General features: G+C 43.2%; 1 protein-coding gene across 1 annotated transcript in view; it reads left to right on the top strand.

The window, feature by feature from the left end:
* The window catches only part of CHRNA7 (cholinergic receptor, nicotinic, alpha 7), a 135,526-nt gene extending 111,195 nt beyond the window's left edge, over nt 1-24,331 (top strand). The window contains 6 exon segments of the mRNA NM_174515.2: nt 1,367-1,446; nt 5,775-5,942; nt 13,578-13,772; nt 15,133-15,219; nt 18,704-18,813; nt 23,804-24,331. Of these exon segments, the coding sequence (NP_776940.1) occupies nt 1,367-1,446; nt 5,775-5,942; nt 13,578-13,772; nt 15,133-15,219; nt 18,704-18,813; nt 23,804-24,322 (1,159 nt within the window). The 3' untranslated portion in view covers nt 24,323-24,331.
* Nucleotides 24,332-27,170: the final 2,839 nt, after the last annotated feature.

Genomic DNA, 27,170 nt, shown 5'->3' with positions numbered 1-27,170 from the left:
CAATGGACGTGAGTTTGAGTGAACTCCGGGAGTTGGTGATGGACAGGGAGGCCTGGCGTGCTGCAATTCATGGGGTCGCGAAGAGTTGGACATGACTGAGCGACTAAACTGAACTGAACTGAGGGCAGTTATTTTAAGGATATGTTTTAATCAGGTATGGTAAGATGCAGACACAGAAGTAATGAAGGAAGGAAGTTTATTAGATACTCACAGTTCCCTAGAAACAGGAGGCTTGCTCGCCACACAGGGAAGCCACACAGGGCCACACAGGGAAGCACCAGAGTCAATCAGAAGGCAGAGGGCTTGGGGAGAAGACGTGCTCAAAAGCCTTTATTGTGGTTTCCACAGGGAAGCAGTGAGGCAAGGTAAGCATGGCTAGAACTTGGAATGCTTTCAGCAGGCTCTGATGCATATGGCTTGTTGCTATTTGTCTGGTGTCTACCCCTGGGATGATTAGGGTGGGTGGATGGTGGCCAGGAGATAAGAGCTCCATAAAGGAGCTAGTTGGGGTGTGGGCTCTGGATTAGTTGGTTTTCATTTGATTGAGTTGTTTGCTATCTCCAGGAATTGGCTTATCTGGGGCAGTGGGGTGATGGGGACAGTCCCTCCAGGGTCAGCAAGGCCCCAGATGTCAAAGTGTCAGAACACAGAAAGTGAAAGACCTGGTTAAGGGCTCTGGGTCTTAATTATTTTTTCCTTCCTGTTTTGTGTGCCTTCTTTAACCAGGTTGGTCACTGCTGTCTGGAGGAGGTTCTGAGCATGGTTAGGGGTGCGGCTGGGGTGCATTTATCTTAACTTGAACCTGATTCTGTTCTCTCCACCTGTCATCACCAGTCCTGGAGCCTGGTACCCCTAAAGGCTGCCCAGCTCCCCTGGGCACCTGCAGCCTCAGTCACTCAAGATGGATTTATCAAGCACCATCTGAGCTTTGGACCCATTCATGGGGCTGAAACTAGAGCCTTGAATACAGTGGGTCCAAATCCCACTCTTCTGGGCTGATAGAGAGGCACTTTGCTCCCCCACCTCCCTACACTCTTGTCTCCTGTAGATAGATTGAAATGTCTCATCTGTAATGACCTCCTAAGTTGTCTTCAGGTTTCATTTTTGCTAAGAGCTTTGTTTTACATGCATATGGAAAAAATCAGCATCCCTGTGAAATGGAGGAGGGCATTGGCCCCATCCCCCTGTCCTCTGGGAAGACCTTCCAGGTCAGCCCCACATGGGGCTCTCACACTGCTGCCAGCTGCCCCACCTGAAAGCAACAGCCTTTCTCAGAACTTCTCAGACCATGGGAACAACCACCCCAAGGGCATGGGGAACCCACTGCCTGGCCGGCTTGGTTCATGGATCCTTCTCTTGTTTCTAGTGCTGATGAACGGTTTGATGCTACGTTCCACACCAATGTGTTAGTGAATTCTTCTGGGCACTGCCAGTACCTCCCTCCAGGTAAGCACCACTCCCTTTGTCCCCTGCATTTAGACAGTGTGAAGGAGGTTGGGGTGCCCAGTGGTGCCCCCAGGGGCAGCAGCTAGCTCTGTGCTTTGGGCATCCTTAGCTATCACACATGCCTGCTGCTTTTGCCTTCTTCTCCACGCCCCTGTATATTCCCTGAATGTGGCAATGCTGTCTTCCTGGGGTTTTTTTTTTTTTTTTTTTTTGGTCTTGGGATCATGGCTCAAGCTGTCTTTGCCAACACATGCCCTCTGTCCTTATTGTCTGTCTTGTGTTCTCTAAATTTCTTTCACAACTGAAACAAGTCTCCTTTGTTAGGTCACTTCCATCCTCCTTACAATCTGCAAGCCAATCCCTTGGCCATTTCTTCCCTCACAACCCCAATTTTCCTTCCCACTGCACTGGATACCTGGGCAGGTGCTGCCCTCCAGGTGTTGACCTTGCTGGGCTGGCTTCTTGAGTGTGCACAGTAAAGCCCAGCGCATCTTGCTGGTGAGATCTGATGGTTTCTCACATCTTAGAGGTGAGATCTGATGGTTTCTTCCTGAAAGCATGTCTCTTCTTCTCAGACAGCTGATGGATAACTGCTTCCTTGGATTGAATCTCCTCTCACCAGCCCATCATTCCTATCAGTTCGCAGGGCCCTGGGCCACTCATGAGTAGCCATGTGGTGGGAGACTTGGGCTTCATGGCCTTGAGATACTAACAGATTTTTAAAAAACCTTCTGGATGGTTTTTCACATGTTCTTTCCCAGAGTTATTTCCCCTACTGCAACTGTTTGTTTAACTTCCTGCTCCCAGGCAGCCTGCAGCCACCTCCCACCTCACTACCAGCCCACATACCACACACACATACTGCATAACACACACACACACCCCACATGAATACACATTACCCACCATCCACATACATACACACACCACACCACACAAATAGACACATTACACAAAAGCATACCACACACTACACACTCTACATATTGCACACACACACACATATATATACACACACACAGCGCTCACAGTAGAGCTGGCTTTGCCTACTGGGTGGTGGTTTTGTGCTGTTCCGGGTTAACAGAGGATAAGCACCCCAAAAGAAGGAGCTGTGTTTATTCCTATTAGAACCACCACTCATCAACCAGGAGCCTGGCCCACGTGGAGGTAAACAAACGTGTGAGGGACTGAACCGGTCATAAGCAGACACCATCCACCTTTGTCTGCGGAGATGGAAGGACTTCAGACTTTCAGGTTTTCTGTCTTACAGCTTGTGCTTCCTTGCTTCTTACTCAACCCCTCCTCGCCTCCCTCAGGCCTTGCAAACCTTCTTCCTAACACAGAGCTCGGAGAGGGTCTTCCATCACTGTACACTCTTTTACAGCAGACCTAGAAGTTGTATCTTTTATCATGAGGGCTATTGTGGAAAATGATCTCCAGCAGTCATCCATGTAGAAGAATATGGGGCTGTGGGTTGTATTGAAGGTTGGGGTCATTTTCAGCCACAGGAGCAGCACTCCTGACCCACGAGTCCTCTGTACGCCAGCCCCTCTGGGCCCCATGCCTGTGTCCCAGCCTCCACGGCCCCTGGAGTCCATCAGGAGGGCACACTGAGCTTTGACTGTGGGAGTCTCCCCTACCCTGGCTGGAGAGTGTGGGGCAGTCTGGTTTGGGCAGCAAGCCTTTACCTGGGGTCACAGACCTGTCTGGGAAGCTGCTCTGCTCTAGCAACTGAACAGGCAAAAGGTGTTTCAAGTGGAAGCTTTGAAATAGACTTGGTTATGAAATGACTTTTTTTCCCGTCACAGTTTTATTTTTTAACAGCATTATTGAGGTATTATAAATTACATTATTGATACGTATTATAAATTACATATCATACAACTGACCCATTTTAGGTAGATGATTCAATGATATTTAGTAAATTGACAGAGTTTTAGGACCACGACTACAATCTAGTTCTAGAACATTTGCCATCATCCCCCTAAAGATCCCTTTTGCCTGTTTGCAGTTAATCCCCACCTTCACTGCCAGCCGCCGGCAACCACTGACCTGCTTTCTGTCTCTAGAGAGTCTCTTTTTCTGGTCATTTCATAGAAATGGAATATTACAGCTACAGAGTTCATTTTCTACTGGCAATGAGGGTTTCAGGGGATCTAGCCCAATAATGAGGGCAGTGTCTGTAATGACTTCCAGATTCCTGCAGACATTGGATGTGATGCTGCAAATCCCGTTTAAAGAGACTTGAGGACACAGGAAATCTATTATCCTTTCACAGTTTGGTTGTGGGTGAAGGGGTCCCTGAGTCCCTTCCTCCATTCACTTGTTTTTTTCAGCTATGCTCTGAGTTTTGAGGCATTTCCTTTCTCTAATTCGGAGAAGGCAATGGCACTCCACTGCAGTACTCTTGCCTGGAAAATCCCATGGATGGAGGAGCCTGGTAGGCTCCAGACCATGGGGTCGCTAAGAGTCAGGCACGACTGAGCGACTTCACTTTCACTTTTCACTTTCATGCATTGGAGAAGGAAATGGCAACCCACTCCAGTATTCTTGCCTGAAGAATCCCAGGGACAGAGGAGCCTAGTGGGCTGCCGTCTATGGGGTCGCACAGAGTTGGACACGACTGAAGTGACTGCTATTAGCAGTAGCAGCAGCAGATTTATAGAGCACTGCCCTGTCCCTGAGAACACTGGGACCCTTAGCTATTTGTGCCATCACTGCCTTCTGGTCCTTCTCTGGACAGCAGGGAGCACTTGGGCATAAAAGGGCATAAAAGCCCACTGGAGTGGGCTTATCTCAGTGACGTGCTGGGAAACTCCCTGCCAACTTGTCCTGTCCTTTTCAATGGAAACTAATTTTTGTCCAAACACTACCTCCTCATCTAAAACCTGTTATTTTTGTTCTGTTTGTAATCTAGAATTCAAGTGAGTTAAAATTATCTTCCACATATATTTCTAGATAAACCAAATATTTCCTCAATTTTTAATATAAAGAAAATGCTCCTTCCACTCCTCACCAAACACACACACACACACACACACAGCTTTCAGAGTCTGTTTCTAAGCGCTTCATTATTTTTATCAGCTTGTATTGGATTTTTTAACATTCTTTACATGTCCCTCACTGTTTAGAATTTGGAGATGCACGTGCTTGGCATGAGAAAGTTTACAGAACATTTAATTTTTTGCACAGAAATCTCTCAGAATAGAAGACCAGGGAATTGCTGTGCGTTTTTTTCCCAGCATTATCGAGGTGTAGTTGACAAATGTATATATCATATATACATTCACACATATATACACATACATATGTGTGTGTATATATGATATATATATCTGTGTCACATATATATGTGTATATATATACATGGGTTCGATCCCTGGGTTGGGAAGATCCCTTGGAGGAGGGCATGGCAACCCACTCCAGAATCCCATGGACAGAGGAGCCTGGCAGGCTACAATCTATAGAGTCGCAAAGAGTTAGACACAATTGAAGTGACTTAGCATGAATGCACTTATATGTAAGTGTGTGTGTGTGTGTATGATATGTTTACACATGCATACACACACACATGCATACATGTTGTGAAACCATTTATTTCAACGATCAGATTAATTAACATACTCCTACCTCACATAGTTAATTTCAGGCATACTTGAAATTTTAACTATAGTCATGGTACTATATATTAGATCCTCACAGTGAATCCTCCTCTTACAACTGAAAGTTTGTACCCTTTGATCAACTTCTCCCCCATTTCTGCCACCCTCCAGCCCTTGGCAATCACTATTCTGCTCTCTGTTTCTGAGTTCAAATTTATTTTTTTCAAATTCTTCATGTAAATGATATTATACAGGAAGTGTCTTTCTGTGTCTGACTTATTTCACTTAGCATAAGGTCCTCCGGGTTCATCCATGTTGTTGCAAATCTTTTTAAAGGCCGAATAATAATAATCATCAGGAATATATTATATTGCATATAATCCATATAAATTTCATTATAGATATATATATTTTTTATTTTATCTATTTATCCATCAACAAACACTTAAGTTGTTTTTATGTCTTGACTGTTGTGAGTAATGCTGCAGTGAATATGGGTGCAGATAGCTTTTTTTTTTTTTTTTTTTCCAGATAGCTCTTTAAGATACCGATTTTGTTTCCTTTGAATGCATATGCAGGAGTGGGATTACAAGATCATATTTAGTTCTATTTATAATTTTTTGAGGAGCCTCTGTACTGTTTCCATAGTGGCTGCACCAATTTGCATTCCCACCAACAGCTGTGTGTCTGTAACACAGGTCTTGGTCTGTCTTATTGCCCATGTAGGCATCTTTAAGAGCTCCTGCTACATCGATGTGCGCTGGTTCCCATTTGATGTGCAGCAGTGCAAACTGAAGTTTGGGTCCTGGTCTTATGGAGGATGGTCCTTGGATCTGCAAATGCAGGAGGCAGACATCAGCGGCTATATCCCAAATGGAGAATGGGACCTTGTGGGTAAGCCCAGAAATACTGGCAACCTAGAAGGAAGCTGCTTTATTACTGTACTGACTTAAAAAGGTTGGGATTTTCCACTCTGCTTTTCAGCATGAGCATTTACTGAACCCTGCAGCATTCTCCATGATTACTGAGAGCTCTAGGCTTAGACACACACAAAAAAACAATTGGAAAATTCAGTGCTTTCCATGAGGAACTTGCAGTTATGGTAAGGTCAGTGCAAGTATGGGCATCTGTGTATCACTCAGATCTGCTCCATCCCTAAAATCAGGTGGGACAGCAAATTGCAGTTGATGAGAACCTGTATTTAATGATTTAAATAGAAAAACAATAATTATGTTTATAATGGTATTGAGTTTACAGTGTATTGGAGAAGGCAGTGGCACCCCACTCCAGTACTCTTGCCTGGAAAATCACATGGACGGAGGAACCTGGCAGGCTGAAGTCCATGGATCGCTAAGAGTCAGACACTACTGAGAGACTTCACTTTCACTTTTCACTTTCATGCATTGGAGAAGGAAATGGCAATCCACTCCAGTGTTCTTGCCTGGAGAATACCAGGGATGGGGAAGCCTGGTGGGCTGCCATCTATGGGGTCGTATAGAGTCGGACATGACTGAAGTGACTTAGCAGTTACAGTGTATTATTTATAATCATGGTGTCTTAGTCCATTCCGACTCTTGTAACAGAATGCCATAGACCAGGTGGCTTATAAACAACAGACATTTATTTCTCAAAGTTGGGAGACTAAGGGCTCAAGATCAATGGGTTGGCAGACTCTGTCTGGTGAGGACCTGCTTCCTGGTTCATAGACAAGTGTCTTCAGGCTGTGTCCTCGCATGGCAAAAGGGACAGGAGATCTCTCTAGGGTTCCTTTTATAAGGGCACTAATCCCATTCTTGAGGCTCCCTCTATAACCTAATCACCACCTAAGGCGCTCACCTCCAAATAACCATCACTATGGAGGTTAGGATTTCAGCATGTGAACTTTAGGGGGACACAGTCAGTAGCATGTGTAATTCAAATATGTAAAAAAATCTTCCAGTTCAGCAGTGAAGCTATGTTGAGAGGGCCAGTTTGACACGGTTGCGGAAATAGACATATCTAACACTGCCAAAGCCAGAAGTACCGCCCAAAGACATAGTGAACCCATAGACACTCCAAAACCTACTATTGGACACCGCACCACCCTTCAGAGAGATGAAATCCAGCTCCATCAACCAGAACACAGGCACAAGCACCCCCAACCAGGAAAATATAACAGGACACTAATCCAACCCCATCTATGGGAGCAGACTCCGCAACCAAGAACTATGACCTTGAGAACTTTTTTTTTCTTATAAATCCACTGTTTATTCCCCCTACATATTTCTACCTTCATATTAGCCTTTTGTGGTGCTGTGGTTTTCCACACCTGGAAAGAGGTGTTCTTTTCCTCTTTGTTTTTCTCATTAAAAAAAAAATCATTTTAAGATTTTTTTTTCTTTTTCACCTTTTTTTCTTTTGGTGATGTTTCTGATTTTGTTTTTTGATATATTCAACTGCTTTTCTTTATAATTCTTTACCGGCTGTAGCTATTCCTAAATATATATGAATCTTTCTTACATACAACCATTTATCTTTGCTTTTCTATTTTTTCTCTTCTCTCTCTTTTTAACCCTCTTTTCCACCCCTTCCTTTTCTCTTTCCTCTCCCTCTCCTCTTTTTTTTATTTTTCTCTTTTTTTCTTCTCCCTTTTTTTCCTACATACTTTCTTCTTTCACCAAGTAAGTTAAATTGTTGAGCTCTCTTTGCTATATTCCTCAGGTGGTACTCTGCTCAGGCCCAGTTTTCCAGATTGAGCGTTAGTTAGCTCGGCTTTTAGTTAGTCAATATCACTTTTGGTTTCTCCTGCTCACCAGGTCAATCTCCTGTACTCTTCTTTAGAATACTTTGGTTATAACTATGTGTGTGGAAGTGTGTGTATATGTCCCAACATTTCTGTAATCACCTACCTGATCTACTTGATCTCCTCCCACTAGAACATAGGCACAAGTCACCCCTAACAAGAAGTCAACACAAATTACTCAACCAACTTTTCCCTCAAAGGGCAAAAACCAAAAGGAAGAAGGAATACAACCCTAAAGCCTGAGAAAAGGAGACCTCAAGTGGAGCAAGTTAGGAAAAAAAAAAAAGGAAAAAAAGAGAAATACAGCACAAATGAGAACAAGGTAGAAACTCACAAGGCCAAATCAGTGAAGAGGAAATAAGCAGTCTGCCTGAAAGAGAATTCAGAATAATGATAGTAAAGATGCTCCAAAGACTTGAAAATAGAATGGAGAAAATCCAAGATACAATTAACACAGTTAATACAATCACCGAAGACATAGAAGAAATTAAGAATAAGCAAATATAGATGAATACCACAATTACTGAAATTAAAAATACTCAAGAAGGAACCAGTAGCAGAATAACTGAGGCAGAAGAATGAATAAGTGAGCTGGAAGATAGAATGGTGGGAATAACTGCTGAAGAGCAGAATAAAGGAAAAAGAATTAAAAGAATTGAGGAGAGCCTCAGAGACCTTTGGGACAATATTAAATGCACCACCATTTGAGTTATAGGGGCCCCAGAAGAATAAGAAGAAGAAAAGAAAGGCACTGAGAACATTTTTGAAGAAATTATAGTTGAAAACTTCCCCAACATGGAAAAGAAAACAGTCAAGTCCAACAAGTGCAGAGAGTCCCTTATAGGATAATCCCAAAGAGAAGCACATCAAGACACATATTAATCAAGCTACCAGAGATTAAGCACAAAGAAAGAACATTGAAAGCAGCAAGGGAAAGGCAACAAGTAACACACAGGGGAAAACCCATAGGATTAACAGTGGCTCTTTCAGCAGAAACTCTGCAGGCCAGAAGGGAATGGCAGGATATATTTAAAGTACTGAAAAAAAAAAAATCTACAGCTAATATTACTATACCTGGCAAAAATCTCATTCAAAATTGATGAATAAATCAAAAGCTTCACAATCAAAAGTTAAGAGAATTTAGCACCACCAAACCAGCCTTACAACAAATACTAAAAGGACTTACATAGCCAGTAAACAAAAGAGAAAGGAAAAAATGACAAAAACAAACCCCAAATGATTAGGATAATGCCAATAAGAATATGCTATTTAGTCACTCAGTTGCATCTGACTCTTTGTGATCCCATGGACTACAGTCTGCCAGGCTCCTCTGTCCATGGAATTTCCCAGGCAAGAATCCTGGAGTGGGTTGCCATTTCCTTCTCCACAATAGGAATAGATATATCAGTAATTACCTTAAATGTAAATGGATTAAATGCACCAGCCAAAAGACACAGACTGACTGAATGGATACAAAAGCAAGACCCATATATATACACTGCCTACAAGAGCCCCACTTCAGACCTTGAGACACATACAGACTGAAAGTAAAAGGATGGGAAAAGATATTCCATGTGAATGGAAATCAGAAGAAAGCCAGAGTGGCAATCGTTATTTCAGACAAAATAGACTTTAAAATAAAGAATATTGTGAGATAAAGAAGGACACTACATAATGATCAAGGGATCAATCCAAGAAGACATTACAATTGTAAATATTTATGCACCCAACATAGGAGCACCTCAGTACATAAGGCAAACGCTAACAGGTATAAGAGGGGAAATTGAGAGTAACACAATACTAGTAGAGGACTTTAACATCCCCTCTTACACCAATGGACAAATCATCAAAAGGGAATCAATAAGGAAACACAAACCTTAAATGAAACATTAGACCAAATGGACCTGATCGATATCTTCAGGCTTTCCATCAAAATAAAGGAAGAATACGTTTTCTTCTTAAGTGCACATAGATCATTCTCCAGGATAGACCGCATCTTGGACCACAAATCATGCTTCAGTAAATTTAAGAAAATTGAAATCATATCAAGCATTTTTTCTGATAACAATGCTATGAGACTAGATATCAACGGCAGGGGGGAAAATCTGCAAAAAACACTAACTCATGGAGATTAAATAATATACTACTAAATAACAAAGAAGTTACTGAAGAAAGAAGAAGGGAAATCAAAAGATTCCTAGAAACTAATAACAATGAAAACACGACGGGATTTAGCAAAAGCAGTTCTAAGAGGAAAGTTTTTAGCAATACAGTCCTACCTCAAGAAACAAGAAAAGCATCAAATAGACAACCTAACTCTACGTCTTAAAAGCAGCTGGAAAAAGAAGAACAAAAAAAAAAACAAAAAAACAAAAACCCAAAGTCAACAGAGGGAAAGAAATCATAAAGATCAGAGCAGAAATAAATGACAAATAAATGTAGGAAACATAGCAAAGATTAATAAAACTAAAAGCTGGTTCTTTGAGAAGATAAATAAAATCGACAAACCACTAGCCAGACCCATCAAGAAGAAAAGGGAGAAAAATAAAATAAAATTAGAAATGGAAAAGAAGAGGTTACAACAGATAACATAGAAACACAAAGGATCATAAAAAAATATTATGAGCAACTACATGCTAATAAAATGGACAACATAGAGGAAACGGACAGATTCGTAGAAAAGTTCAACTTCCCAAGACTGAACCAAGAAGAAATAGATATTATGAAGAAGTGAATTACAAATGCTGAAATCGAAACTGTGATCAGAAATTTCCCCCAAAAAACTAAAGCCCAGGGCAAGATGACTTGATAGGAAAATTCTGTCAAACATTCAGAGAAGAGCTAATGACTATTTTTCTGAAACTCTTCCAGAAAACTGCAGAGGAAGGAACATTTCCAAACTCATTGTATGAGGCCACAATCACCCCGATACCAAAACCAGACAAAGACAACACAAAAGAAGAAAATTACAGTCCAGTATCACTGATGAACATAGATGTAAAAATCCTCAACAAAATTCTAGCAAACAGAATTTAACAACACATTAAAAAGCTGATGTACCATGATCAAGTCGGTTTATTCCAGGGATGCAAGGATTCTTCAATATACACAAATGAATCAATATGATATACCATATTAACAAATTGAAAGATAAAAAACCATATGATCATTCAATAGATGCATAAAAAGCCTTCAATAATATTAAGCATCCATTTATGATTAAAAAACACTTCAAAAAAATGGACATAGAAGGAACCTACCTCAACATAGTAAAGGCCATATATGATAAGCCCACAACAAACATTCTCAGTGGTGAAAAACTAAAAGCATTCTCTCTAAGATCAGAAACAAGACAAGGGTGTCTAATCTCACCACTGTTATTCAACATAGTTTTGGAAGTCCTCACTATGAGAATCAGAGAAGAAAAAGAAAAAGAATCCAGATTGGAAAAAAAGAAGTAAAACTCTCACTGTTTGCAGATGACATGATACTATACATAGAAAACCCAAAAGAAACTATCAGAATATTACTAGAGCTGATCAGTGAATTCAGCAAAGTCATGAGATACACGGTCAATACACAGAAATCACTTACATTTCTGTATACTAACAATGAAAAATCCAAAAGAGAAATTAAGGAATCAATTCCATTCACCATCGCAATAAAAAAGAATAAAATATCTGGGAATAAACCTACCTAAGGAAACATAGAACTGTATATGGAAAATTATAAGACACTGATGCAATAAACCAAAGACAACATAAACAGATGGAGAGATATTCCATGTTCCTGGGTAGAAAGAATCAATATTGTGAAAAGTGGCAATACTACCAATTACAATCTACAGATTCAGTGTGGTCCCCATCAAATTACTAATGGCATTTTTCACAGAACTAGAACCAAAAACTTCACAATTCATATGGAAACACGAGACCCTAAATAGCCAAAGCAGTCTTGAAAAAGAAGAATGGAGCTGGAAAAATCAACCTTCCTGACTTCAGATTATACTACAAAGCTACAGTCATCAAGACAGTTTGGCACAAAACAGAAATATAGACCAATGGAACAAGATAGAGAGCCCAGAGATAAATCCACTCACCTATGGGTACCTTATTTTTTTAAAAGGAGGCAAGAATATACAATGGAGCAAAGATAGCCTCTTTAGTAAGTGGTGCTGGGAAAATTGGACAGCTACTTGTAAAAGAATGAAATTAGGACACTTCCTAATACCATACACAAAGATAAGCTCAAAATGGATCAAAGACCTAAATGTAAGACCAGAAACTATAAAACTCTTAGAAGAAAACATAGGCAAAACACTCGATGCCATAAATCAAAGGAAGATTTCTATGACCCACCTCCTAGAGTAATGGAAATAAAAATAAACAAGTGGGGCTAAATTAAACTTAAGTTTTGCACAGCAAATGAAACTACAAACAAGGTGAAAAGACAACCCTCAGAATGGGAGAAAGTAATAGCAAAGGAAACAACTGACAAAGGATTAATTTCCAAAATAATATAAGCAGCTCATACAACTCAATACCAGAAAAACAAACAACCCAATCAAAAAGTGGGAAAAAGACCTAAATAGACATTTCTCCAAAGAAGACATAAAGATGGCTAACACATGAAAGGATGCTCAACATCGCTCATTATTAGAGAAACGCAAATCAAAACTACAATGAGATACCACCTCACACCAGTCAAAATGGCCATCATCAAAGAGTCTACAAACAATAAATACTGGAGAGGGCGTGAAGAAAGGGAACCCTCTTGCATTGCTGATAGGAATGTAAATTGATACAGCCACTATAGAAGACAGTGTGGAGATTCCTTAAAAAACTAGGAATAAAACCACCATATGACCTAGCAATCCCACTTCTAGACATATACCCTGAGGAAACCAAAATTGAAAAAGACCCATGTACCCCAGTGTTCATTGCAGCACTATTTACAATAGCTAGAACATGGAAGCAACCTAGGTATCCAATGACAAATGAATGAATCAAGAAGCTATGGTACATATCTACAGTGGAGTACTGCTCAGCTGTAAAAAGGAACACATTTGAGTCAGTTCTAATGAAGTGGATGAACCTAGAGCCTATTATACAGAGTGATGTAAGTCAGAAAGAGAAATATAAATATCATATACTTACACATATATATGGAATCTAGAAAGAGGCACTGATGAATTAAGGGCAGCAATGGAGAAACAGACATAGAGAACAGACCTATGGACATGGTGGGTGGGGAGGAAGAAGAGGGTGAGATGTATGGAGAGAGTAACATGGAAACTTACAATACCATATGTAAAATAGATAGCCAGTGGGAATCTGCTACATGACTCAGGGAACTCAAACAAGGGCTCTGTGACAATCTAGAAGGGTAGAATGGGTAGAGGAATGGGAGGGAGGTTCGGGAGGGAGGGGACATGGGTGTACCTATGGTTGATTATTGTTTGACAAAACAAAATTCTGTAAAGCAATTATCCTTCAGTTAAAAAAGTGACAAAAATAAAAAAATCATATAATCTGCAGTCAAAAAAAAAAATCTGCCAGTTTGTTCAAATATCACTAAGGTACCCTTAAATAAATATATATTAAAGCTAAAGCATCTATTCAAACAGCCAGTTTTCTGTACTTGGCAAATTCCAGGCCTCTGTGTGTGTTACAACCCCTTAAAACCAACAGGGTCCCCTTGTTTCAATGGCGGTTCCCTCCTCTCTCCCCCCGCCCCCGGCAATGAAGGGGTCTTGGGCAAGCGGAGTGAGAAGTTCTACGAGTGCTGCAAAGAACCCTACCCAGACGTGACCTTCACGGTCAGCATCCGCCGCAGGACTCTCTACTACGGCCTCAACCTGCTCATCCCCTGTGTGCTCATCTCTGCCCTAGCCCTCCTCGTCTTCTTGCTCCCTGCAGACTCTGGAGAGAAAATCTCCCTGGGTGAGTACTGGGTCTGAGCTGGATGGGAGGGGCCTGCTTTGAGGGTGGCAGTCAGGGGCCCAGTGCAGAGACATCCAAGGTCTGCTCAGTACATCCCAGCCCAGGGTGACTCCCTGACACCACAGCCCCCTGTGTGGGGTGGCCAGGCCCTCCTGAGATCCCACAAGCTCCTCTGATCCTGCAGAGAGGATGGGAATGCCAAGGGAAGGACCAGTTCTTCCCTGAGGGGCCTGTGCCTTCTCCCCTCCTGACACCCCTCCCCACCCCTTGGTGGCAGCCAGCTGGGATATGTTGTGGGCAGAACACCGTTAAGTTTAATATAGTATCAGCTTGCATTTCTATATTGTCACACACAATGTAATTCCTTACCATCCTCCAATAGGAAGATAAGAAAACTATGATTTAGATTGGTGAAATGAGTCCCGCAACATCTCAAAGAGTTACTAAAGATTGTGTTTGATATACATAGAAATCATTCTCAAACCTATAACTTCTGACTACAAGTGTCTGACTACTGTAGCCGACTTTCTGACTATAAAGCTCAACCAAAAAGTGAAATTATGTTTTATTTGGTGGACTTTCTAAGGACTTCAGGCTCGGGCTAAAGCATCCCAGATAGCTCTGAGGGACTGCTCCAAAGAGGTAAGGAAGAAACTAGGATATATTTAGGAGTTTTTGCCACAGACGGAGTAGTTGAAACATCAAAAGATTACTATTTAAAAACCAGACTTCTCAAGTTAATAAATTTAGTGCTTTCCTATGCTTGGGAAGATGCAAAGAGTCTGGGTTCCCTGAAATCATTCCTGTGATGTATACCTGAGCTCTCCAAGGCCAGTATCCTGTGTTTTCTCATCCTGAGTGTCCTCAGGGTGCACCATCTGGGAGTCTGCAATGTGATGGCTTGATGGCTGCAACATCTATTGTTTATTGATAGAGCAGGTGATATTTTTATTCATAGGGCTCAGCTTGGGCACATAAATGACTTATCCAAGGTCTCACAACTAGTAAGTAGCAAAGTCAAGACCAGAAGCCATGTCTTCCAACTGTATCTCTTGTTTTTCCTGCTGCTTGGAAATTACCTCTAGATACTAATGTATTAATAATAAAAGATATGTGTGCTGAAGTCAGTGATTTATTTTGAGATGTTCTAAGTTCTGGCTTCTAAGTTTGTCTCTCCAGGGATTTCTCAACATTCCTCAGAAAAATGCCCATTCCTGTGAATATAGAAAACCAGGCATTCCATTTGGTGTTGGGAATGTTACAGCTACCACCCTCATTCCTCCTTTGACTCTCAGGTTGCCTGGAGTTCAGGCCTTGCGTTCTTTTCTGTCTCAGGGATCAGTGTGTGTCTCTGTTTCAGGAATCACAGTTTTACTCTCCCTCACCGTCTTCATGCTGCTGGTAGCTGAGATCATGCCTGCGACCTCTGACTCAGTGCCCTTAATAGGTAAGCAAGCAGCCGGCTCCTCTAAAGACCTGGGCTTCTACAGTGCCTGGGATTTCCCAGCACAGGCAGAGAGCAGAAACATGTCCTCCAGGACCCCAGAGAGCTGCACACTGCCCCTTTCTGCTGTGAGGGGATGACTTGCTTTAATTACTCAGAGTTGACTCATGGCCTCTGCTTACCTGGGCACACAGAAGGGGACAGGGAATCCAGCTTTGTGGTTTGGCCTTAAGATGCAGAAATGCCCCCTTTCCTCCCACAATGCACCTCTCCACATACTTGTTATGGAGCCAGAGATTTTTACCATCAGAGATTCATTATTTTAGCTTGAGTCACTGTTTTTCCACAAATTCATTGTCACACTTTAACTCTTAGCTGTTGTTTCCCAAGATAACTTGACATCTCTGTAGAAAGTTCAAGCTTGTGAGAGAAGGTGAACAGGACAAATATATTTTGGCCGCATGTTGGGATACACCCCACAGGCCTGCCAGCCCTGTACTTGCCCAGACTTTAGACAAAGAAAGAGCCCGGAGACACCAATGGTTTGATAGATGGGAGATCTTACACATCTGAAGCAAAAGGGTTATGGAGTGACACCCCATCGGTTACCTAAGAGAATTGAAGTCCGATTGGTCCATTGGTTACCAGGGAAACCAGCGAAGGGTCACAACCCTCTCAGCCCCTTGGGCTGAGTACCTTCCAGGTACAGAGGTCTTCCCTTGTTAAATTATGAATCAGGAGCCATTCTAATCTAAAGATTTGAACAATCACTAGCTGGCTGTGGGGGAAAAGTCTGTAGGTATTTATTGATTAGCTCTGTGATTAAGGAGACAGTCAGTCATGTGAGTGTGATGTAGGTTAAGCAGGGACTGGTCCAGCAGAGGAGATGTAGAGAGAGCAAACAAACCACACACAAAGGCAGGTGTAAAGATGATGACCTGCCCAGGGAGAGAGAACAAACACAGGAGGCAACATCACCTGTTGCTATGCACCTCCCTGGACTGGACTGAACTGGAATAAACAGGAACATGCAGAGCAGGGGTGCTCAGTGGCCCAGAGAGGACCCAATACCCTGGCTATTGCAGTCAAGGTTCGGTTCCTGGTCAGGAAACCACACCTCCAAGCCAGTTGTGAGGACAGGAAGCAAACATGCTGCCAGTAGATATTAGGTTTGATGAGAGTCCCCACTCCCACTTGATGGTGGAGGTCAGAAAGAGAAAAGCAGTTTATACAGTGGCAGTCCTGTGTAGTTAACCAGGGGTAAGTAGGAATAGGGGTCCTTACGTGATACCCTCAGGCTTCACTTCCCAAATTCAGAAGCCAAGGCCCTTCTTCTTGGAACTTCCTGGATGTATAATATTTGACCAGAGAGCCTATAGGTATAAAGAGCCTCTGTGGATGTCATGTTTTTCTCAGAACCATCCCAGAAACAAGGATACTTCAACCTGACCTTCTGACCCCATCCTTTCAGTTTTAGTAGAGACCTGCAGCAGAAACCACCCTTAACCAGGTAGTCAGCAGGCCCTGATGTCTGATGAACCCACAGGCTCGGCGGCTGCCTAGCCCACATCTAGAATGAAATGGCCTTCTGGAAGGCCTTCTAGAAGAAGGACAGCTGTTGGCCTTCGACCTCTGTTGTCAAGATTTCAGCTGTGGGATCCAGTCCCCCTGGATCTCTGTAGGTCACTGTATGAGTCTGCTAAGGCTGCCACAATGAAAGTCCTCAGACTGGGTGGCTTACACAAGAGAAATTTATTTGTTCCTGGTTTTGAAGGCTGTGCGTCCAGGATCAAAGGGCCAGCAGGGTTGGTCTCCCTCCTTGTCTTGCAGACAGGTACCCTCTGCTATTCCCCGACATGGTCTTTCCTCTGTGTCTTCACATCTCTGTGCCCCTTTGAGTTCCCAGATTTCCCCTTTTTATAAGGACACCAGCCAGTTTGGACCAGGTGCCACACTAACAATCTCACGGTTAATTAATCTCCTCTTTGAAGGCCCTCTCTTCAAACACAGTCACATTCTAAAGTACTTGTTGTTTAGAACTTCAATGTACAAGTTTTAGGGGTACACAGTATGCAGCCCATAACAGTCATGGTTTGGTCCCCCTTCCCTCCCCTTCCCAGAGGTCCCTGATGCTGATGTCAAGTCTCAAATGTCCTCCTCCAGTAGCTCCTTGTATGTTCCTCTTGGTCTCCATCAGAAAGCAATGAGTTCCTGCCTGCCTGGAGGGTAGGAGGTGTTTTTAACCAAGTGTATGACCACATACTTAGCCTTGTACAAGGATGTCTGTTTAAGAGCTCAGCCCCTTGGTGGATAGCCACAATGAAGGTTTATCTATTTATTGCATTTATGTTAGGATAATTCATTGTTTTGCTTGTTTAAGGAGACGTTGATCATACATATTTTTGTTTCACTATTTTTAATACTCTTTGCACTTGAATCCATGCTTCTAATCCCTTTTTTATTATTTTTTGAAGTATAATTGATTTGCAGTATCTTGTTGGTTTCAGGCATACAGCACAGTGGTTCAGTTTTATATATATAGTTTTTCAGATTCTTTTCCCTTATAGGTTATTACAAAATGTTGAGTAGAGTTCCCTGTGCTATACAGTAGGTCCTTATTGGTTATCTGTTTTATATAAAGTAGTGTATGTGTTAATCCCAATCTCCTAATTTATCGCTCCTCCACACTGAAGGTTTAATAATCATCGTTGACAGTTAAAGAATGCCCACCTGTGCCAACTTTTTCCTATACTCTTGGCCCATAAAATTGTTAATCTCTGCACCAACCCTGCAGAGAAGGCATTTCTGTCCCTGTTATACAGTAGAGACCTGAGGCCCAGAGAGGCTAAGTGGCCATTTAGGCTCACAGATGACAGCCAGTGTACCAGGAAGGAGCTCCATGCTGCTTCTCACCTGGGCCAACGTAGAGAAACGCATCCTTACCATCAAAGCTGAAGCTGATGTTCTCAGCCTGAAAGGACAATGCAGCTGACCTCTTCCTCAGACTGGCCAGCTGGCACTCCCCACCCCCATGGCCCTGGGTTGATGGAGCCAGAGCCTACTGTAAGTAGAGTCATTTTCCAGGCCTGAAAAGACAGCTGGGTGGCACCCGATCTGCCCTTGCTAGACCTCTGCAGCCTGCCCATGGCCTGCAGTCATAACTGTCATGACCACCTCCTCTGTGTACCAGTGGTTTCAGTTCTGACAATGATGCTTCCTTATCAGACAACCTTATCACCGTCCTATGAGGTGCACTTAACTTTCACTGAAGGACGAAGCAGTCAGGGTTCCTGAAAGTTCAGTCAGCTGGTGAGGCTGCTCACCAGGACTGGAGGAGGCAGCTCTGTATGCTGTGGGCTGTGGGCTGCAGGCCTGGAAGAAGTCACGCTGTGCTCTTGAGCCTCACTCCCCAGCCCTGTCAGGATGCCACCGTCTGGGTTCCCCGCACCATGCTGTGGTAACACTCCTGCATCTGCGCTCTCTGCAGCCCAGTACTTCGCCAGCACCATGATCATCGTGGGCCTCTCTGTGGTTGTCACGGTGATCGTGCTACAGTACCACCACCACGACCCTGATGGTGGCAAGATGCCCAAGTGGGTGAGTTCCTCCCAAGCAACTCCACCAGAAGAGGGGTCAGGGTGCCTTCCCCAGAGGGGGCTCCAAGGATGACATCTATTTTAAAAATCCCCCAAAAAACTTGGATTCCAAAACAAAAAGCTACAGTTCCTCACATGTCTGCATATCTCTGCATCCCGGGGAGCAGGGTGAGTGCTGTCAGGATCCCACAGGGCTGTCCTTACAATCTGACATCCCAGAAATGGGCTTAGGCCACCACTGCATCTCTCACTGAACAGTGTTTCTAAACCTCCTTTCTGCACATACAGTGTTAGAAGCAACACAGAAGACGACAGCTGCTGGTTGGAGCTTCAAAACAGAATGAGGAGTGAAAAGAGTAAGAGACAGTGAGCAGTGTACACATATACATTAAGTTGTCGACAAAATAATCAATAAACAATAAGAATAGAAAGGAATTTTATCAAACTGAGGGCTAGCCTGGAAACCAGCTTCCCAGATGACTCTGAGAAACTGCTCTGGAGAAGCAGGATTTTCAGCACAGTTTTATATCTTGTCAGAACAAAGAACATTAAACAAGTTGGGGTTACATTTCTTTAACGTAAAAATAACAGATCAGCCTGTACACATTGATTCAGCATGGCCTTGGTTCCTGAGAAGGGAGTCTTATCATCAGAGGGCTAGCACTGACATCCCAGGAAGAAAGGCATTTAATTTTTATCATGGACACACTTTACTTTGGGTCCGTGTGCCCTTTCCTTTAATAATTAAAGCAGATGTACAATGTATGTTTGTTTTTGAAAAGTGAAATCGCACAGCTGTGTCCGACTCTTTGCGACCCCATGGACTGTAGCCTATCAGGCTCCTCCGTCCATGGGATTTTCCAGGCAAGAATACTGGAGTGGGTTGCCATTTCCTTCTCCAGGAGATCTTCCCAACCCAGGGATTGAACCCGGGTGTCCTGCCTTGTAGGCAGACGCTTTACCATCTGAGCCACCAGGGAATTCAAGTTAACTCATGCATAAGCCAGAATGACTTCCCTCTATCTCAATATATGAAACTTTATTTTATCACAATGCACATAGGAAAGTCGTTTAACCAAAAGTCTATAAAATAAAGGTAAGTGGTTAACAGTGGTGACGGGGGATGTGATAAAAGGAAATGGATGGAAAATAAACATTTGTCATCGTAGCCCAGGTCAGGCCCCATGGTCCCCACGTTTCCCAGCACTGATGGCCTGTGATGTGTGCTGATGCTTCTCAAGCCACGGCTGTGCTCCATGTAAGTCCAGCATCCAAAACACTATACCCACTCTTGCTTCAGTTCAGTTCAGTTCAGTCGCTCAGTCGTGTCCGACTCTTGCGACCCCATGAACTGCAGCACGCCAGGCCTCCCTGTCCATCACCAACTCCCGGAATTCACTCAGACTCACGTCCATCGAGTCAGTGATGTCATCCAGCCATCTCATCCTCTGTCGTCCCCTTCTCCTCCTGCCCCCAATCCCTCCCAGCATCAGAGTCTTTTCCAGTGAGTCAACTCTTTGCATGAGGTGACCAAAGTACTGGAGTTTCAGCTTTAGCATCATTCCTTCCAAAGAAATCCCAGGGCTGATCTCCTTCAGAATGGACTGGTTGGATCTCCTTGCAGTCCAAGGGACTCTCAAGAGTCTTCTCCAACACCACAGTTCAAAAGCATCAATTCTTCAGTGCTCAGCTTTCTTCACAGTCCAACTCTCACATCCATACATGACCACAGGAAAAACCATAGCCTTGACTAGACGGACCTTTGTTGGCAAAGTAATGTCTCCGCTTTTGAATCTGCTATCTAGGTTGGTCATAACTTTCCTTCCAAGGAGTAAGCATCTTTTAATTTCATGGCTGCAATCACCATCTGCAGTGATTTTGAAGCCCCCCAAAATAAAGTCTGACACTGTTTCCACTGTTTCCCCATCTATTTGCCATGTTGGCAAACCTTGGTTGAGGGCTGAGCAGGGCCTGGACTTTTCCCACCTCATGTGATAATGTGACCAAACCCCCAGCCAGAGCAGAGCTGTACCCCAACCCCTCACCCCACTTGTTTCTGGGGCCCCACAAACCTTCCAGTCTTCCCGTCCAGAGAGCAAGGCTTGGGGACCACTGGGAGCTAAAGAAGCCTTCTCATGCCAAAACAACCCTGTCTTTGCTGACCCATAATCTTGAGTCCAAGTTCAGAGTCAGTTTAGGACTGAATGCAGCTGCAAGATGTAAAATGCATTTCCTTAATCTCCAGGAGCAGGGAGTTCCTGGGCCTTCTAAAAGTATCCATTGCACAATAATTTACAGTTACACAAAAGTTAACTTAAGAAAGACCTTTTTTTTCTTTTCTTTTCTTTTTTTTTTTTAAAGAAATTGGCTTTACAGAGTGACTGCCCTTGAATTCTTTTCACAGCAAGTCCTTATACTTGATAACTCTCTCATGGCATCAGCAATGGGCTCCCCAAAATGGTACAACCTCTCACATAGGTCATATCACCACAGTCTGCAGGCTTGTTTTGAGAAGTTCCACTCCCCACCCCTCAAAAAAAAAAAAAAAAAGCTGAGACATATTTGTGTACATTCACCTACATTCTCTTCTGACTTAGAACCTTGAAAGACTTTCTTGTCTATCCACCCATCTGTTTGAAATAAGATTTACAAGTATCAGAAGTCAAAATCAAAGAAGAATTATACATAAGAAAATTCTGCTCCCATTCCTACCCCTACTTCCACCACCAATTAATAACTGTTTCAATTAATTTCTTTTTCCTTCCAGTATTTATGCAGATGCCAAAATATAAACACATATTCTTATTTTTTCTGTTTTGACCATTGTACAGAGAAGGAAACTAAGGCAGTAAGATACAAAACCATTTTTAATGACCTAGTAGCACTTTACTGTTCCAGAGAACTCTAAATTAGAGCTGCTGCTGCTAAATCACTTCAGTCATGTCCAACTCTGTGTGACCCCATAGACGGCAGCCCACCAGGCTCCCTCATCCCTGGGATTCTCCAGGCAAGAACACTGGAGTGGGTTGCCATTTCCTTCTCCACTGCATGAAAGTGAAAAGTGAAAGTGAAGTCGCTCAGTCATGTCTGACCCTCCACGACCCCATGGACTGCAGCCCACCAGGCTTCTCCATCCATGGGATCTTCCAGGCAGGAGTACTGGAGTGGGGTGCCATTGCCTTCTCCATTGAATTAGAGCATATGCTGAGTATTCACCTCTCAGCACAAGAACATGTTAAAGCAATGGTGCAAAGCAAATACAAAATTTGTATTTCTCTTTCATTTTATGTAACACACTGCATTTTTCTTTTCTTTCTTTCTATGTGTTTTTGAAACATAAACAACCTCCAAGGAGCTTTCATTATAATCTGTTGCCATGAAGAAAACACTGCCAGTCCGGTGGCATTATGTGACATTTGCACAGTCAGAAACAAAACCATAACCTAACAGAAGAGGTCACAAGCAGACTGAGAAGTGCCAAGAGGATAATCTCATCTTCTGAGATGCTTTAGCCTTGAAAGCTAATGATTCAGGCCATAAAATTCAAAATAGATTTAGCTTAGATTTAGCTTGAGCTGTGCCCCAGGGGATGCGCAGACCCCCACGTGTGGGACAAAGCAAAGCCCTGAATCTGAGGCTCAGGTCTCCCTGCACCAATGTGTCTGGGTTTGGGCACATTCACAACCCATGTGCTTCCTTGAGTTCTGGCTCTGGCTTTCTGGTGCCTTCCCAGTGGGGGTTGGGCTAAAGTCACGGGTGCTTGCGGAGAACCTAACAGACAGACCTTTTTATGGATGGGTCTGTGGAAGTCAGAACACAATAGGTGACTCAGACTCACTGTATGACCTTGAGCCAGTTTATCTCTTTGAGCCTAAGACTCTTTTTTTTTTTTAATTTATTTTATTCAAGTATAGTTGATTTACAGTGTTGTGTTAGTTTCTGATGTAAAGTGATTTATATATTTACATATATATATACACGCACACACAGTGCATATATATGTGTGTATACATCAGCCATAAATGGAAAGGATTTGAGCTGATTTTGCACTCCATCAGCAGAGCTAAAATATTTACCATCTGGCCCTTTAAAGAAAGTCTGCCAACTCCAGCTTCAGACTTTCCACAGCACTTTGTCTTGTATCATCTCATTCAGTCTTCACTGCAGCCTAATGGATTAGGTTAGAGGTTCCTAAGCTGCCATGGTTCACAGCACCTTTCATGAGTCAGGGTTTTGTGTTTTCCAGAGAGTACCTAGGACAGAAGGAATACCTAATGGTTCTATAAATAAAACAGGTCAAAACCACTTACTAGGTACTTATGCCCTGACAACTTAGCACCTGTGGGCACAGCAAACCTCACACCTTGGGAGCATGCTACCCTGCTTGTCTGTTCCATGATGACTTTTTTGGCACTTGGCTTTTATCAGGACAAGTTCCAAAATCTGCTTTGCGAGGGTAGGATATCATGCAAGGAATGCAGTGATCTAATGTAACAGTCTGGACTGCTTCAGGCTAGGGATGCACATGGTGTCTCAAGTCTCACAGGGTTGCCCCTTAAAACTTAACATCTCCAGGGGTGCCTTTATGAGTTTGCTGCTGCACACTGGGGTACCTCACACAGAGCTGAAGATGATGGTCCCTAGTTCCAGATGTAAAATGCTGTGTTCCCCGGCTCAGGGCTCCCTTGAGAAGACAACCCTCTTCACCCACACAGGCTGTCCTCCCTGAGATGGCACTGTGCCCATAGCTTCTTCCCAGGGTGATTTTCTGCATTGCTTTATCATCACCTGACAATTGATTGAACCATCATACCCCGTTGGCACTGCTTGCCTGTGTAAACTCGCCTGGGAAGGTGTGGCGACCTGTCATGCCCAGGGTCCACCCCGGTCCACCCCCACGAAGTCTAGCAGGTATTGCAGTTGTACCCCCTTGCTGTCAGGATCAGCTGTGGGCCCTGCCCAGCTCCTCTAAGACTGTGCTGTCTCCGCAGACCAGAGTCATCCTCCTGAACTGGTGTGCCTGGTTCCTTCGCATGAAGAGGCCGGGGGAGGACAAGGTGCGGCCAGCCTGCCAGCACAAGCAGCGCCGCTGCAGCCTGGCCAGCGTGGAGATGAGCGCAGTGGCGGGGCCGCCGGCCACCAATGGCAACCTGCTGTACATCGGCTTTCGCGGCCTGGACACCATGCACTGCGCACCCACCCCTGACTCAGGGGTCGTGTGCGGCCGCGTGGCCTGCTCCCCAACCCATGACGAGCACCTGCTGCACGCCGGCCAGCCCTCTGAGGGGGACCCGGACCTAGCCAAGATCCTGGAGGAGGTGCGCTACATTGCCCACCGCTTCCGCTGCCAGGATGAGAGTGAGGCCGTGTGCAGTGAGTGGAAGTTCGCGGCCTGTGTGGTGGACCGCCTGTGTCTCATGGCCTTCTCCGTCTTCACCATCCTCTGCACCATTGGCATCCTGATGTCGGCGCCCAACTTCGTTGAAGCTGTGTCCAAAGACTTCGCTTGACCCAGCCCTGGATCCCAACGTGTAGGACATACACAGATATGCCATGATGATGGCTTAAAGAGAACTTGGGATGGCTGATCCCACAGCAGCATTAAACCCTGAAAGATGCACATGTACCCCATCGCTGTCATGTCTGTTTCAGTTTCCTTGTTACTTTCAGTAGTGGGAAGTCAGCACGTTTCAGTTTAACCCTTTTTAGTGAGCCACTTGATATCCTTGGAGCCGTCCTTATGGTCAGCAGGACCCCCGAGAGGTAGTTTTGTCCATCCCACATTGCCTGGTGAGCCCTTCAGAGGTTGGGGTAGCTCAGGACTGACTGCCAGGGGAGGCCTGGACAGCGGGTTTGCATGCCTGCATGTCACTTGCCATGAGGGCCTACGTGAAAATTCATACCTGCTTTTGCCTGTGTACAAACCTAGATTGAAGTTAATCACGATAATAAACCACACTCAGTAAACCCATCAGATGATTGATGAAACAAAACTAAAAACCCAACTACTCATTTTTTTTCAATTCAGACTTTAATTTTCTCTACCAAAGACAGTTGATAAACACTTCTATGCTATGTCTGCCCTTTTAAAAAGAGACAATAATAGTTATCTTGTAAATTATTGTTTTGCCAGCCTGATTTTTGCCAACTTACCCTCTTGGGAATCAGGATGGACACAGGTGTGTGTTGATTCTGAACCAGGACCAGATTCAGTCAAATCGGGGGAATTTCTGTAGATCCCAGACGCTCTCAAGCTTCCTTTGCTGCCCCTAGGCACCAGGCAGTTGAGTGAATCTGTTGTAGAGGACAAGTAGAATTCTATTAGAATTACCACCCAATGTAATAATAGCTGAAGCTAAATTAAACCACCTATGTTTTTTTAACAGTGTATTAAATGTTTCACATATATTGGAGTTGGTTAGCCTTATAAAATTTGTGGATCCATACAAATGCACAACAAAGTCACCAAAGTATTCCATGCATTTTCTCCTTGTGTCAGGGCTAAAAGGCTAAAAGACTCCCTGTGTTGCAGGAACTGGGGAGGGGGTGGTGTGGCTGATGGCTTTCCTGAATGGCAGGCCAGTGGTGGTTAGCAGGAGAGGCTGATAGACTAGCGGTGGCTGCATACCAGTAACTCCGGTTTCTGATTTGGCAAGGCTCAGTTTATGCACCCAGCTTCAGCCCAGAGAGCTGGCTGAATGAGTAGATTCACTGGAAGCTTGTGTTTTGAAAGCAAGGGGGACTTTCTTTTAAATCCAAGTGGTGATGCGGTTCTCCACTTAGATTTTCTACCTGACAATCGTCACTTTGCTTCTCCCATCTTTACTGTTGAATGTGATCAGAGGAAGACACAGGACAAGACAGTCTGTCCTGTTCTGTCATTTCATCTGGTAAACTCACAGAGCTCAAAACTGCCGAAAATGCCTGAGCTCCTGGGGATCTTTAATTTGCTTCTAACCCCTGAAATGGCTATGTTATGAGGGAAGATTTGATTTTTCAGAGCAAAAGAAATTGCATGCCCTTCTCCAGCCATTTAGTTCACTCATTTCTGGGTGGATTTGTGTGCACTGAGGAAGATGGAGGTGTGTGCCTGCTCTCTATGTCTATGTGTGTGTGAATGTGTATGTGAGAACATTCAGAAAAGGTACCTGGTTTACAGTGAGAAAGTTGATAAATAAGGACAGTCCAGCATAATGCCGTTTGGAGCAGGGCTGTCCTCAGAGTACACTCATTCTATATGGAGTGGATAAAAATGCACATTTTTTTTTCTATTAAAGTGTCTTTAGAAACAACTAGAAGTGTTTTGATATATAAACAGAGTACTTCATTTCTTACTGCTATTCCAAGTTGAGCCCTACTACGTTTTGCTTTAATAACAAAACCTTTTTTGTTTTGTATTTTATACAGAAAACATGAAAAGGCAAACAGAAGAAGTTTGGATTTTGACCATGCAAATAACTACTCTGTGATTTAAAACGTAGTAATAAGGAAAAGATGCACATGTAGAAAGACAAGTATGAAGGGCTGAAAATAAGTGCCCCACCACCATCCCTGCCTTATCTCCTCATAGAGGACCACCAGTGAGCTTCTGGGGAGGGACGGGCATTTCCAGAAAGAAACAAAGGAAAGGAGACTGAGGAGGGAGAAAGGGGACGTGGAGAGAGAACCTCCTTTTCTGTCCATTTCTAGAACCTGTGCTGTGTGCAGTGCCCTGCACTTTGCTTTTTTCATTGGATGTTAAGAGATCTTTCCATAACAACATATAAAGATCTACCTCATTCTTAATAGCTACTTAGCCTTCCATTGTCCCTGTGCACTAATAATTTCTTTATTAGTGAACCTATAGAATATTTCCTGTCTTTATTTTTATACACAGATCTAGAATTAGCATCGTTGTACTTATATCATGACATACTTTTGTGACTGTATCTTGATATCGATTGGAACTTGAAAATGGAGTTGCTGAATTTAAGACTATGTCTATTTAACACTTTTGTCAATTATTGTCGGATGATTCTTCAAAAATTGATCTGTGGTTACACTTATCAAAAGTATAGTGAAATGATCAATTTCTCAGTTTTCTCAAACAGCTTTTATTCCAGTCTAGTGAAGAATAATATTACAATATTATTCTTAGTTCACTTTTTTAGGAGTGAAGTTGAACATCATTTCAAATGTTTTCTGGTCACTTTTTGGTAAATTTATGTCCTTACACAGTTTTGGCTCTTTCTTAATTAATTTGGATGTATATTTTGAAATTTTTCTGTCTTATGTCTTGAAAATATTTTTGTCTTTTGAGGTTCTCTATTGATTTTCTTATTGTCACATATATAAAATTTAAAGTTTTATGTTGTCAAT

This window comes from Bos taurus, chromosome 21, assembly GCF_002263795.3.
Source record: "Bos taurus isolate L1 Dominette 01449 registration number 42190680 breed Hereford chromosome 21, ARS-UCD2.0, whole genome shotgun sequence".
Taxonomy (NCBI): Eukaryota; Metazoa; Chordata; class Mammalia; order Artiodactyla; family Bovidae; genus Bos; species Bos taurus.
The sequence above is the reverse complement of the archived record's forward strand: the minus strand, read 5'-3'. Positions and strand labels throughout refer to the sequence as shown.